Source organism: Zootoca vivipara, chromosome 2, assembly GCF_965207765.1.
Source record: "Zootoca vivipara chromosome 2, rZooViv2.hap1.1, whole genome shotgun sequence".
Lineage (NCBI taxonomy): Eukaryota > Metazoa > Chordata > Lepidosauria > Squamata > Lacertidae > Zootoca > Zootoca vivipara.
Window position 1 is genome coordinate 77,087,952 of NC_142584.1, and position 14,587 is coordinate 77,102,538.

The 14,587-nt window shown below is 51.4% G+C and overlaps 1 protein-coding gene across 1 annotated transcript; it reads left to right on the top strand.

Moving 5' to 3' along the window:
* The first annotated feature begins 1,965 nt into the window (after positions 1-1,965).
* On the top strand, positions 1,966-13,787 carry BARX1 (BARX homeobox 1). Its single transcript, XM_035108070.2, has 4 exons — positions 1,966-2,512; positions 9,368-9,656; positions 10,551-10,635; positions 12,931-13,787. Exons 1-4 carry the CDS (start codon positions 2,305-2,307, stop codon positions 13,093-13,095), a joined length of 747 nt encoding a protein of 248 aa, XP_034963961.1. The 5' UTR covers positions 1,966-2,304; the 3' UTR covers positions 13,096-13,787.
* Positions 13,788-14,587: the final 800 nt, after the last annotated feature.

Consider the following 14,587-nt stretch of genomic DNA (forward strand, 5'->3'; position numbering starts at 1 on the left):
CGGCAAACTCAGGAAAATGTCTTCTACTGAGTCAGATCATTGGTCCATGGAATTCAGTATCGTCTGTACTGACTGGCAGCGGCTCTCCAGGGTTATAGGCAGCGACTATTCCCTGCCGTGCTTGGAGATGCTTTTCTACTGACGCATTTAATTATTGGGGGGGGCATACTCAGTTTTGCTTTTCAAGACTCGACCGTGCAAACGTCTAGCGCCTACTACTGAGAAGTCAGCCCCCACTGAGGGAAATGGAACTTACTCCCGGACATGTGAGCCTAGGACTGCAGTTCAGCAGTTTCCAAAGCCCGTCTGCTTCGAGGCAAGTCGCTCTGAGGACAGCAACTTACTTCACACTGTCTTCACCCGAGTAACGATTTCCAGAGGGTTAGCTGTGTCTGTTTGTTGCTGCAGCAGCAGCGAAAGAGCAAAGAGTCACGTAGCATCCTAAGCATTAACCTATTTCCGAGGGCACGAGCAGTCCACTTAATCAGATGCTGCTTTTGCTTCTAGGATAGGCACGCATAAAATTGCACTGGCAGTCTCTCAAGCGGCCTATTACTGAGGAATACAGAAAATGGATTGCTTGCATTGCGGGTACATTCGGTACATGAGATCTGCATTAAGTTGATCACTCTTCCAGCAGCACGTATAGAGGTCCTATAATTCCTATTTACAGAAAGATAAAAGGCCTAAATCATTATGTGTGAGCCCAGTATTTTCGAGAGCCACATATACGCCGTGCATTGTGTTTCTTTCAGAATCAGAGACTCGGCAAAGGGCTCTTGTTGCTATTGTGATTGAGGCTGTGGTTGTTAAAATCTCTTTTATTGGGATGCCGATTCTCCTGCAGTGTAATCCTAGCCAGGTGTCTTCAGAAGGGCAAATCCCGCCGAGCTGAATGACGTTTATGCCCAGGCAAATGCGGTATAAGGACGGCAGTAGCCTACAAATATCGTCCCAGATACGGAAGCAAGAAGAAACCATTGCAATAAGAGCCAAAAGCAAACGCCTTTTGCTGTGTCTGATAATGAGTGGAAATGAGGAAGGGCTGCTTGCTGGCTTCAGGGTTACTGTATATGCTTTATTTCCTTTATTCCTGTACCCTTTGGCCCTCAGGTGGGAACGACTGGAAAATGCTTTAGCTCAGTGGTTCTCAAACTTTTCTCTCTGGGCCACACTTTCAGAATAAAAATTTGCTTGCGCCACACCGAATTTTTAATTGAGAAGAAATACCTTGGAAAACAAAAGGAAACGCCTTCTAACAGTCCTTGATTTAGAAAATATCTCTATCCATATTCTGCAGTTGTTGTTGTTTTTTGAAATCTTCCCTCCACATTTGCCATCGCCTCCTGCCATCCCCTTTGAGAACCAATGCCGGCTTAGCTCCATAAAGGCAAGAGCGTTGGACAGGGACCGTCGCCGCCTTGTCCGGCTTGGCTGCCCTGCGCTGGCTGCGGTCCTGGATCAAATGCCTGCGAGAAATCTTGCTCCCGGAGTCCCGGTCACTGTGAAGATACCACTGCGAGCCAGCCTTGGGTCTAGCGTGCTCCCAAAATAGGGGTGTGTTTGTCACACACACACACACACACACACACACACACACACACACACACACACACAGAGAGAGAGAGAGAGAGAGAGAGAGAGAGAGAGAGAGAGAGAGAGAGAGAGAGAGAGAGAGAGAGAGAGAGAGAGAGAGAGTCGTTTCCACTTCAGGCGGAGTTGGCCCCCAAAGTAGGGCAGATGCACCTTTTTTCGTGGCTGGACAGGGAGGGGGGGCGGGAGGACGGCTTGGATTTCTCCAGCCGTCCAGCGTGGAGACTAATTTGCTTGCATTGGCTCAGGATCAAGCGCCCATTCCCAGGTACCCGCCCCTCCTCATCCCGGGCATCTCTCTCTCCCCTCCCCTCCGCGCTCCAGCCCGCGTCAGCCCTATAATAGGCTGTTGTCTGCAGCGGCGCTGGGGCGGAGAAAGGAGAAGGGGCTCCTCGGAGGAGGCCGCGCCTTCGAGCAAGCGGACGCGGCGCGCTCGGCTGCCTGGCCTCACTCCGCAGGGAGGTCCTCGGCGGCAACTGCGGGCAGACGCGCGGGCGGCCCTCGGGGAAGACCGGCCGCGCCCCGTCTTGCTTCCTTCCGAGTGGGATTCGAAGAAGGGGCTTGGCGCCCCGAGGCCGCGAGGATGGTCTCTGCCTCCGCCAGGCCTGCGCGCGTCCGGGAAGGAGAGGCGTCCGGGGAGAGGTCGCGCTGAGGGTTGCGCAGCGGAGCCGGGCCGAGGAGGGACCAGGCTTCCGGGGGCCGCGCAGAGCGATGCAGCACCCGCTGGAGCTGGGTGCCGCCGCGCACTATTTCCCCGCCGACCCCTTCGTCGACCACCGATCGCACCGCTACCGGAGTTTTATGATCGAGGAGATTCTGACGGACCACCCGGACGCCAAGGGCTCTGCCCCGGCCGGAGAGCTGCTCAAGTTCGGCGTGAAAGCACTGCTCTCGGCGCGGCCCTACCACAGCCCCCTAGGTAGGTCTGTGGGCAGGTGGGTGAACCGAATCCTGTCCCTCCCCGGATCGAGCTGTTTGTGGGGCGTCGGGCGGGGGGCGGGAGAGCTCGGCTGCCCCCCCTGGAGAGGGAAGGTGGGGACTGAAACGGAAATAAATAGACGTGGACCTTCTTTTGTCCGCGCGCAAAGAGCGGCTTGGACGCTGCTTTCCCCCATTTCCCTGCTCAAGGTCAACTCTCCCCGCCTGGAAGCTCCACTGATCTGCTTCTCCTTCCATCTTTGGCCGAGGCGGTGGGGCGGGTGCCTTGGGGGCCGGGCTCAGCCTCCTCAAGCTAAAGTCGTGGGCGCAGGGCAGGGAGGTGGCGCGCCAGCGACAGTGAAACTCCGTTCTCGAGGGCGCTGTTCAGCACTCCGACTCCCCGAGTATGGAGGAGTCGAGGCCAGTCCCACCTCTTTCAAAGGGGGCAGATCTCCGCCGAACATGGCTAAGGCTTCACAGATCAGGGCCACGGATCAGGGCCTTGGGCTGCGATCCCCAAAACACGCGCGCCTTTCGTTCCGTGGAAATCGAGGGGACCCGCTCCCCAAAGGGCTAGCACGCCAGAGCTGTAGCTCAAGAGATGGACGGGCCTGTGGCACAGCAAGGTCTTTCATTGGTGGGGATATCTCCTGAGTAAGACTGCAGAGAGGCATAACGACTGCCGTCCTCGATACACTAACTAGGGAGTAATCTCCCATAAGCTTCGTAGTGCTGATTCGTTTTACTTAAATAACTTTGCCCCAGAAACTGAGAGCAAGTTTGTTGTCTTTGGGAGGGTCAGCGTGTCCCACCACCTACAGTATATCCGTACATAACACAATTCGGAGGATTCCTATTCCGATCCATGTACAGTACAGTAGATCGGTTTGAATAAGTAAGTTCAGAGTTTTGGCGTGCTCATCTGTGCTGGGTCCAAGCAAGGAGAAGGAAACAACCCGATCCACAACCCATTTAATTCGATGCCTTTAGATAAGCAGTTGTTTCCACTGGCATGGCATCAATGGAAAGGGAATGCATTTAAGGCTGCAGTCTTGTGTTCCCTGAGCTTTTGGGGCTGTGGGGTGCAGGGGGGGGGACATGCGTTTTGGGTTATGAAGGCCCGTTGAGCTCGGTGACATTTACTTCTGAGTAAACTGGGACGGATCGTGCCTCTCTTTGACACCCCCGCCCCCCGCCCTTGTATCCAGATGAATCTACCGCTGGCGGAGATAGCAGAGCCGGTGTTATGGGTGGGTCTTGCAATAAAAAGATCCCAAGATCCTGCGGAATGGCATGGAGCGAAAGAGTCCAGGCTTGCACCTCGAGAGCCGCGGCCTGGACGCGAGGGGCAAAGGGGAAAGGAATTGGTCTCCGGTTGTTCGGAACTAACTCCCTAGTGGTTTAGGACCTCTTCCTCCCGGGTAACCGGCGGAGGGAGCCAATTTGGGCAAGGGGTGGGTTTCCAGCTCTTGGGTTCCTAGCTCTTGCTTCGCTCCGCTTCACGCCCGATCGGACCAACTCCAAGCTTTCGGAGAAGGGCGGCTCAGTCGTCATCCTCCAGAGCACCAAAGACTGGGAAGGATTCCTCCAAAAATAGGGTCCTCGAGTGGCAGCGCACTGCTCCCGAAGAGAGCGACCCTGAGCCCCCTACAAAGCATGGGGGGAGTGAAACGGACCTTCTTGCGAGGGAGAGCCGTTTCAGGCCCACCCACCCCGCTCTCCTCAGCAGTATTAGATCAATCGCCCATGTTTCTACGAGTGGTTTTGCTTTGCTTTGCTTTGCTTTTAAAGTAACTGCATCCAAATGCGTAAAATGTTTCCTTTCCGTGCCATTCCGTCTTGTAGAGCGGGCCTTTGGACCTTGCAATCTTGCTCTCGCCTTCCGCTGTGCCCCCAAACTTGAAATGGCGCCTACATGACAAACGTGTGTGTGTGATATTTCTGTGTAGGAGAGGATCCCTTCTCATCCGATGACGGGTTTTCTTGCCCCTGGTTCCCCACCCGGGCCTCCTAGAAGTTGAACCAAACTTACTCTCCTTTTGCAATTTGCTTGGAAACCAGGTGGGGCGAGACGCTTTAACCTTACAGTTTATTGGCGGGGCTCTCTCTCTCTCTCTCTCTCTTTCTCTCTCTCTCTCTGTGTGTGTGTGTGAGAGAGAGAGAGAGAGAAGGAAGGAAGGAAGGAAGGAAGGAAGGAAGGAAGGAAGGAAGGAAGGAAGGAAGGAAGGAAGGAAGGAAGGAAGGAAGGAAGGAAGGAGGGAAGGAAGGAAGGAAGGAAGGAGCGGCGGGTTTGTGGGTCTCTGAGGCCTGCACAGACCAGGCTCTCAAGCCGGAAGGATTCCGAGAGAGACTTTCCCTTCCCTCTTCAGTGCAAAACGGTTCCCTTTTCGGACTCCAGCGCTGAACAAATTTGCATGCCTCCCCTAGCGCTGAGCTGACGCGGGAACAAGCCCATCGATTTCAAAGGCCTTTCATGGAACTGCGTTTGGCCGAGCCTCTTTTGCTTTTTAAGAAATCCTGAATTGACATGGAATAGCAAGAGCGATCGGTGGGAAAATGTATAATATACCTTAGTATCTATATCTCCCATGACTGCAGGGAAGGGGAAGGGATAGGCCACAAAATGTTAACGAGGATCCGAGGGCGCACAAAAAGCAGATTAACAGGGTAACCCTCTGCACATTTACCGTGTACATGCAAAGGATCCATAGCCTTATAAACCCAGCTATTTTCTCTTAGCCGGTTGTGATTCGCACGAGGCCCACAATTAAGACGAGCATAACACGATCACCAACGGGTCTTCAAAACAGAGTCATAAGATAGCAATGGAATTGCCAAAAAGTGCCCTGCTCGCTGAATTTACACGCCCTCCCCTTTTTTTATTTGAATATGTCTGTCTTCAAGCACTGGCCTCAGAAATCATCTTTTAGGTCTAATTTTATGTCAGGAGTGGAATTCGGATCCGGTACAGCTCCCCCGGACATCAGAGGGTCATCTGCGATTGGGTTTTTTTTTTTTGTCTAGGAGTAGCTCTTTTTGCGACTCGGTAGGAGCAGATTGTCCCACCGTTAGAGAAAGCGGCCCAGGATGGGCTTGCTAAAACAAAACCAAAAGACCCATCCTTGTCGGACATGCTGGCCCGGTAAACAGTGTGCACTTGAGCCCACGTCGGCTGTTTATTTTGGGGCCTCTTCCGCGGGGACTAGATCCTTGTAAACGCTGTGCGCAAACGCCTAACAAGCCAGTTGCGGCAGCCGGCTCGTTTCGATCTGCTCGTCCTCCCAGCGGGGTGACCCGGTTGCCTTCAAGGCCCTTCTTATCTTCGACCTACTGAACTACCAACAAAGGCGGCGGAATGGGTTCGGTTTGCTAAGCGGGAAGCCGCTGCCGCTGCGCCTCGATTTCAGCCGAAGTAGGGTGGGTCCAAGGATTCCTTTGGGAGAGAAGCGTCGTGGATGTTCCAAAAGAGAGACGCGCGGATTCTATCGCTTCGGCGCGCACTACGGATTTGCCCTTTAGAGTGAAGCGCCACACTCGACACCTTTCAGGATCGCAGGCTGAAGAAAATAGGAGCGCGGAGAGGGGCCGGTGGGTCCAGGAGAGCTGCTCAACTGGCACTCATTGGGGAGCCTCTTTTTTACTCTGCCAGGGGGGGGGGGGGAAATCTGAAATTATAAGCGATTTGCGTCTTAGTCTATTTTTAACTGATCCCCTCCCCCCTGTAGCTGGTATGCATTGGCTCTCGAGCGCTGCCAGCACCTTTTCCCTCCCCGCCCCAAGGTCATAGCTGTCAAGTTTTCCCCTTTCTCGCGAGGAAGCCTATTCAGCATAAGGGAATTTCCCTTAAAAAAAGGGAGAACTTGACAGCTATGCCCAAGGCATGCGGAGTGCGGATGAATTTGTAACTCGCAAGCGGATGCAAATGTACCACCGCCTTTAGAGTTTCCTGGGCAAGATGAAAAAGTGCCCCCCAAATGACCTCCTGCCTGGATGGAGCGAATGAAAATTCCTCCACGGTTTTGCGAGGAAATCGTTGAAGGCGGCAGGTCTCCTCCGCATGCTTGATAGGGAAGGTAGTTCCATTGAACTCAATGGGGGCTGCTTCTGAGTAAACATGCTTAGGAAGGTGCTGTACAGATATAGATGGATGGGGAGAGTCGAACACTGTATGCCATTACTTTTAATGGGTGGAGATTTAAGCATATGTTGAATTCTCTCCACTCAGTGCTTAATTATGTTTGGATCCTGTCCCTGGTTTGGTTTAGTTTGGGTGTTTTTTTGGGGGGTGTAAGCTATGATGCTTTTGCATTAAACAATGGTTGTCTCAAATCTAGCAAAAGTTGTTTACATCTTTTCATTATTCTATTTTCACTTTTTTCATTATGGAGAAAAATGCACATCGCTGGCATTGTCTTAGAAGCTTGATTGACACGCCCTTTAATGTATTTGCTTGCAAATCAATGTGTATGTTATGTACAGCTCAGTCCTGCACATGTCTACTCAGACGTAAGTTCCATTGATTTCAATAGCATTTACTCCTAGATAAGTGTTTTTTGAGAATCTAGCTTTAATCTAAATATCGGGTTACGTTTCCATTGCCTTGAGAATCGGCCTGTGAAAGTGGAATAAATTTAAAATCACATTTAAAATCACATTCATAAGCTGCTAGACAAAAGACTTCCCAAAAGCAGAGCAGTAGGCTATATATCATTCTCTATTTACCTGTTCTATGGGAAATATTGAGTTACTGCTTCACTAACAATAGATTTCCACAAACATGGGGAAAGTTTTTGAGCAATAGTATATACAGGCTGCATGTAGTTTTGAATTCTTTAAGAAAAGGTTTTCACCCGTTTGCTGGACGCATTGCTTGAAAGTAAGTTTCGGTAAAATCGAAGGGACTTTTTTTGTCTAATACATGTATTGTGCTTCCAATGTTATAATTTATTTACTTTACTTTATTCTTTTAAAAGCCTATTCCTGATGCTCATATGATTCGAAAATACTGTAAATATTTTAGCAGCAGCAATTTCCCCTTTCTTTCCAAACGATAGAATATGTTCTACTGCTCCTCGGGGAAAACTAAATATAAAACATGATCACTGGGAGCAGAATGCTAGATTCACAAGCTGCTGAATAAAACGGCAACATTTTCAAATACTGTAAGTCAATTTCTGCCGCTGTCTTAAAGCTTTACAGTGGTAGTGCCATTCTATAACATGCAAACAAGCGCAACTTGCGAGTAAGTCCCATAATCGAAGTATTACCAAATAAGACGTTACCTAAATTCGACTGACGTCATCGACGTCTATTTACAGCATAGGAAGCGCCTAATTCACCTTCGTCATAATCAATGGAAGTTTCGATTTAATTTGTTTACGATTGAAATGGCAACGCCACTGAAGTCACCAGGGCGCTAGTTTCCTTGGAAATGGCTTTCGGATAAATACAGCAGCTGAGGATCGAAACTTAAACCAGTTTAGTTATGGAAATAGCAGGATGACCGATAGGGTTTATAGGAAAGGAATCCTTTCATATCAATCTCCCCCGCTCTTTAAGAGGTGCTCTCATTACTCGGCTCTCCTTCCCAGCGCTCTCCAGTAAACTTCCGACAAATCGTGCAACCTGCCCCTATTCACCTTTAAGCCAAAATCAGGCACGCTTGGACTTAATCCTAAATCACCCTCGAAGGAAAAGATCGCGCTGCAGGATTTCCCGCGCAGGGAGAGACTCTCCTGCAGCCTAATCCCAACCTTGTTAACTCGGAAGTAATGCAGTTTAGTTAAATGCGGCTTAACTGCCAAGTTAACACGTTCATTATTATAAACCCGGGCTGCTCCTATTTTCACCCACTGCCTCCTCCTGGCTGGCACTCTAGGACACCTCCTAGCTAAGAGACTTCCCGTTTCACATTCAGCTTCTTCCTGCAAGATTGAGTTGAAGGGAGAGCAGGAGGAGAAGGAGGAGCGCAACCTTAGATCTCAAGGTTCTGAGTTCAGGTCCCGCTCCGCCCCGAGGCTTCCTCGGTGATCTGGAGGCAGTGACTCTAATATTCTACCTCACCTGGGTGGGGAGATGAAATGCGGGACCTACCTGCCACGCAGGTCACCCAGAGTTCCCTTAAGAAAAGTTGCCACGCAAATAAAGGAAATACATATATAGCTCAAGCGACTCGAGATCTCAGCGGGTTCTTAGCTTCTTTACCACCTTAGAGGCCTGGAGAGACCTTACCTCTGTCTTAGGACTCTATTAATAATCAGGCAGCCACATGATGGGAGTTGTAACCTAGCGAGGTCTTAGAAGGACACAGTCTGCCTCCGCGCAATCCCTGCAGTAAAGAACTTTGTGGAGAGCAGATTTACAGTATAGTGATCCAAGTGGTTATGCCCGAATACCAGTTTCTGGGCGTCCCAAGCGGGGCGAGTGCTGCTGCTGCTGCACTCACGTCCTGCTCGTGGGCTCGCTGGTTAAGGAGACTCTTGGTACAGGATGCTTGCTGCACTATCTGGGCCTTGGGCCTGATCCGGCAGGGCTCTTCCTGTGACAATGTCTCTGTGCGCCGTCGCGCTACGGGAAGCAACAATTCATCTGCTCCCCTTTAAGGCGCCACAATGCTCCTTTTGTCTGTGGGTAAGGAAAAATCCCCTGAAGAGGGGCCGGAGAGTACCGAGCTTATGAATCTACCAGGCACGACAGCAAGCTTTCTTCCCCGGGATCTTTGTCCTGATGCTTTCCTGCTTACAAACGCTGCTATCTCAGAAGTTGGGGGGGGGGGGTCGGGCAAGGGTGCTAGAGCTTGCCTGGCCGTCGAGGATTCCCCCCCCCAGTTGTTGACTCTCTCTCTCTCTCTTTTCAGCTGTGCTGAAGGCTGAGCAGGCGGCGGTTTTCAAGTTCCCGCTGGCGCCTCTGGGCTGCTCAGGCCTGAGCTCGGCGCTGCTAGCGGCGGGCTCCGGGCTCCAGGGCGGCTCGGGGCCTCCTCACTTGCCCCTCGAGCTGCACCTCCGCGGGAAGCTGGAGCCGGGGACTCCGGAGGCGGGAGGCAAAGCCAAGAAAGGCCGTCGGAGCCGCACCGTCTTCACCGAGCTGCAGCTGATGGGCCTGGAGAAGCGCTTCGAGAAGCAGAAATACCTCTCCACGCCCGACAGGTGGGCCCTCGCCCAGGGAGAGGGAGGAAACGGGAGCCCTGGGAGTGGGAGTTAGAGGCAGCCCCCCCCCCCGACGGGGCGTACAGCCGGACAGTACACGGTGGTGGGGATCGTTGTGGGGTGGTTGAGGGGAATCCTATCGGCTTGCCTTCCTGCCAAAAGTGAGCGGGAGAGCGCACGTCGGAGAAAACCAGACCGGGAAATTTTCCCCGGGGACTCTTACAGGTGTCAGGATCAGTTCCCCCAGTCCCCACCAGAGCTCAAAATCCGCAAAGGTGATGGGGCAGGCGCTCCGCGAGCGACCCCACCTTGAGAAGCCTCCGACCCCCGCTGAACCCTTCTTCCCCACAATGGGAACGGGGGTCCAAACCCGGAATGAGTCCCTTCTTCCTTTGGCCGCCGTTTCTCCATCAGGACAGCACCTAGGGTCGTTTCCCACATCACTGCAATTTTTAATTGTGTGCGCAGGAGGATGCGGAGGCCACCAGCTTGCAAATATGGCTCATTTTGGTTTTGCTTATGGGTGATCCACCAAACATTCCAGTGTGGAATTCTAGATACATATATATGACCTTTCTTTCTGAAAAGAACAACATAACTACTCATTCATGAAGCGGACGGACCTGATAAATGGCTTGTTTATTTATTTATTTATTTATTTATTTATTTATTTTCTTTAGCGAGCCAACCTCTCCGGGTCGTCATATTTGCTCACTTTATATACGAAAATGCTGCGCTCCCATAACTAGAGGTCCTGACCCTATTAAAGAGGGTGGGTGGTGGACGCAGAGGGAAAGGGATGCTGGGTAGATAGCGGCGCAGTTTGCGCGAGGGAAGGAGGATCTGGAGATAGAGATCTCGAGCCACGCGCACCGTCTCTTCTCTTCCCTGTAGGATAGATTTGGCGGAATCCCTGGGCCTGAGTCAACTACAGGTGAAAACTTGGTACCAAAATAGGCGAATGAAATGGAAGAAAATAGTAAGTGTGCTTTCTGGAAGTTCAACCATTTAAATCGGTGCCCCCCCCTTTAACCCCATGTACCTAGATAGGCAACCGCTGAAAAAAAACACTGTTTCAGCCATTGCCAAATGGCTTTTCTCGACCTCCTAGGAAAGGGAGAAAGAAGACGCCAGTATCGTGCATCTTTAGGCACTGATAGGAATATAATGGCAAAGGTTTGTTTTCTCTCCTCCTGCCTGTCTCCAAGCATTTGTGTGACCTGGACGCATCCAGCCCAGCCGTAAAGGAAAGAAAATGCTAGTCAATTGCAACCCTTTCCTCTGTATGAAAAATAAAACACCCCCCAACCCACAGATTTCCTTAGGCTTCAGACAGAAGGGATTCCCTTCCAGGGGAACCTCGATCCACCAGACGTTAGACCGCAACTCCATCAGTTCCAGGCAGCATGGCTAATGGTCAGGAATGATACGAGTTGTAGTCCAGCTACCGTACATATGGCGGACTGCAGTAGGCTATACAGCGCCCGGAACAAGCACTACGGAAAGCGATAGGGCCCATCTCATTGGATTGTGGCACGTTCAAAGACTGTATCTTTGCTATTGCTCCAACCCGACTCAAACCTTCAGGGCTTCCCCGGGCAAAACGTACTCTTGGCGGGGAAGAGCCAGTCGACCCCACTTCCTCGGTCCCAAGATGTATAAGAAACACTCAGGATCCTCCGCTGCGAACCCGCACCTCCCATTGCTGGCAGGAAGCCTGACACTGGTGATCTGTGGAATTGCATCGATCCATGGATTACTCGTGGATTTCAATGTGGAGTTCTAACGGGATGGTAATCGGTGCAGCTTTGTCCACACCGATGCCTTCGACCTGCTGTTATCCCAGAAGAAGACCTTGCCTAGGATATTCAAGGGACAGAGAGGCTGCCCTGTTCCTCACGTGGAACTTGAACTAGATTATGTCAGATTGAATTTGGGTTGCTTAAAGCCAGTCTCTCCCACGCTGATCCTGATCGCAACTTCAAAATCGAGATAGGTAGTTGATCTTACTTACACCCACATTCTCACAACAGGAATGCAGGGAACAAACTCATTGAAATAAGTGGGGCCTGACACACATTCACGGTGATTTAATATTACAGTAGTCATATTCCATCAGTGTGCACGGAGCATTACAAAGGAACATTAAACAACTTGGGGAGACACGCAGAGGAAAGGGAAAGCGGGAGAGGCAAGGGTAAAGGAATAATAATAATCCTTATTAATTGTGTTTGTATACTGTACTTCCCTTTCTACTGAAAGAGCGCAGGGCAATGCGCAGCGTTTTAGAAAAACCTCACCATTAAATCGAACCAGTCAATTAATTAAATATAAATCCCACTCTTTCCTCCCAAGGGAACCCAAAGTAGTCAAAACACCCGGACATTGCAGAACTCAAACAATAGTATGGAAAAGCAGCACCAAACTAACACGGCTGATATGCTCAAACACAGTTAGTAGCTACTGGCAGTTCAGTCCATGAACCTCCGGCATCTAGTCATTTTATGCTTCTAGGAGGCATTCTCGTTAGTGTCAAGGAGTCTCGCTTCGAAGGGAAACAAAGCCTGGCCACACATTGTAATTGCATTTGCGCGCAGTAGTTATGAATAAAGTGGCAGCCTTGTACACCTTCCAGCGCTCATAGGACTCCAACTCCCATCAGCATGGGCAGTGGCCCACAGGAATGATGGGAATTGTAGTCCAGCGACCTCTGGGAAGCCACAGGTCTCCCATCCTGGAAATTCTACCGGAAAGAAACCCTGTGGATCCTGTACAGCAGGCATGTCAAACATGCGGCCCTCCAGATGTTTTGGACTACAATTCCCATCTTCCCCAACCACTGGTCCTGCTAGCTAGGGATCATGGGAGTTGTAGGCCAAAACATCTGGAGGGCCGCATGTTTGACATGCCTGCTGTACAGGATTGCAGTGCGGTTGCCTTTTACGGAGTGAGGGTCTCTTGTCGTGGCCTCCAGCATCTGTCAGAGATCTGGCAAAAACTGGCGGACGTTTTGCAGCGTCCTTTAGGCGGAAGTCCTGTGCCTGTTGACCCACTGGATCGGGCAAGCCTGGTGGAGGGTCAGGGTAGGTTTTAAAATCCTGGGGAACCGATGCTTATTAGAAATCGGGAGCTTTTTTTTTACTTTTAACCCCCCTATTGAAAATAAAAAGGATGGGTTCCTTATAAGCCTGTAATTCCCCCCCCCAAAAGCTGGCTAACTTCCTCGGGCCTTCTTGCTTTCTTCTCCCGTTTTTTTTCTTTTTCTTTTTTGCAGGTACTGCAAGGCGGAGGGCTCGAATCTCCCACGAAGCCCAAAGGCCGCCCGAAGAAAAACTCCATTCCTACCAGCGAGCAGCTGACCGAGCAAGAGCGAGCGAAGGAAGCAGAGAAACAAGCGGAAAGCCTGGGCTCCCCCTGCCAAGTCAGCCAAGAGGAATAACGGTGCGTCGCAGGCTGAGGCCTCTCGGAGGGAATGCCTTGCAACACGGAGACTTACGGTACTGCAAAGGCGGCCGCGGCCGAAGCGCCTTGCTTCCCCAGTGAGCGGCCTAAGAGGCTGGATCACCATCCGCGACGCCTTCGAAATCCTTCCTCTCGCATCCACGCGCGCCCTGTTGGAACTTCCAGCCATTACGGCTTGAACTGCAGGCTTGTACGCCTTGCCAATCGACTAGTCCTCGCTGAGGCGCTCGCTTGTGCGTACGTGGTTTCTTTAAAAACCTAGTGGATTGCCTATTGCGTAAAGAGGAGTCGGCGCACAAAACAGACGAGGGGCGCGCTACTGACTTTGTTTTTCAGAAGCTGCAAAGTGAAAGAAGATGGGTGGCAAAATGGTTAGTGGACTATTATTCTCAGTTGAATCCGTTGTATTTACTGCGCGTTTGAGCTACCCCCGCCTCCGTCCCTGTTGTGCACACGTAAGGAAAACGTCGCCTTCGCGCTGGGTGGGCGTTGAGTGAGAAGGATTTGGGCAGAAGGGGGGGGGCTCTTTTCTTCTTTCGCTGTCTCAGACACGGGGTGGGGTTGGGGTGGGGGTCCCGCAAATTATTCGACAGACAGACAGACGCCTTTTACAAACGGTTTCCATTAACATGAAGATATTGATTTTATTTCAATAAAGTATTTTATGGACGACTGGCCTGAGCAATGTCATGCGTTCATTTCCTCAGAATCGTCGAGGCCAGGAATGGGGAAGCTAGGCGCCTCCCCGGCCCCCCCCTAGGAGCCAATGGGGCTTCGCCCCCCATGAACTATTTGAGGGGTCCTCCCCCAAGTTGATGGGCATTGCAATTCAAGTGGTGTGCGTGCACCACATAATGTGATTGATTAAGCGGGGTGGGGCTTACCTGGGCCCCCAAATAAGTTGGCCCATGGGCGTGGCCAGAATTTTTGGTTGGGGGGCAGGCTTTTGTTGGGGGGCAGGCTTTTGTTGGGGGGGCAGAACCTCAGATTTGTATTGATTGATTGATTGATTGGGGGCAGCTGCCCCCTGCCCCCTTGGCTACACCCATGCCCCTGTCGCCCCCCAAGATGTTGCGCAATTTAAATTTCCCAGCAGCCCCAGAGAGCGTGGGAGTTGGATTCCAGTAACAATGGGGCTAGCCCAACAGAAGGATTCAGGAGAGTCAATGGACAACTCACGTTACCCCGAGAGTAATCCTCTCCCAGTTCAATGGGGCTAACTCCCAGGGATCTGTGCAAAGGCAGATTTCCTGGGAGCAGGAAACGCTCAGGCAACTACGGTAATACGAGGCAATCCCCTGCAGGAAAGACAGCCGAATGGCAACTCAATTCTTAACAGTGTTCGCAGATCAGTTTTCGCGAGAATACAAACCTCCCATTGTTGTTGTTGTTTAGTCGTTTAGTCGTGTCCGACTCTTCGTGACCCCATGGACCAGAGCACGCCAGGCACTCCTGTCTTGCTCCCATTG

Bases quoted from the DNA above. Each gene is read 5' to 3' on its own strand.
- BARX1 (XM_035108070.2), top strand. From the start codon at position 2,305: ATGCAGCACCCGCTGGAGCTGGGTGCCGCCGCGCACTATTTCCCCGCC. The intron at 2,513-9,367 runs GTAGGTCTGTGG...CTCTCTTTTCAG, and splicing joins GCCCTACCACAGCCCCCTAG to CTGTGCTGAAGGCTGAGCAG. The intron at 10,636-12,930 runs GTAAGTGTGCTT...TCTTTTTTGCAG, and splicing joins GAATGAAATGGAAGAAAATA to GTACTGCAAGGCGGAGGGCT.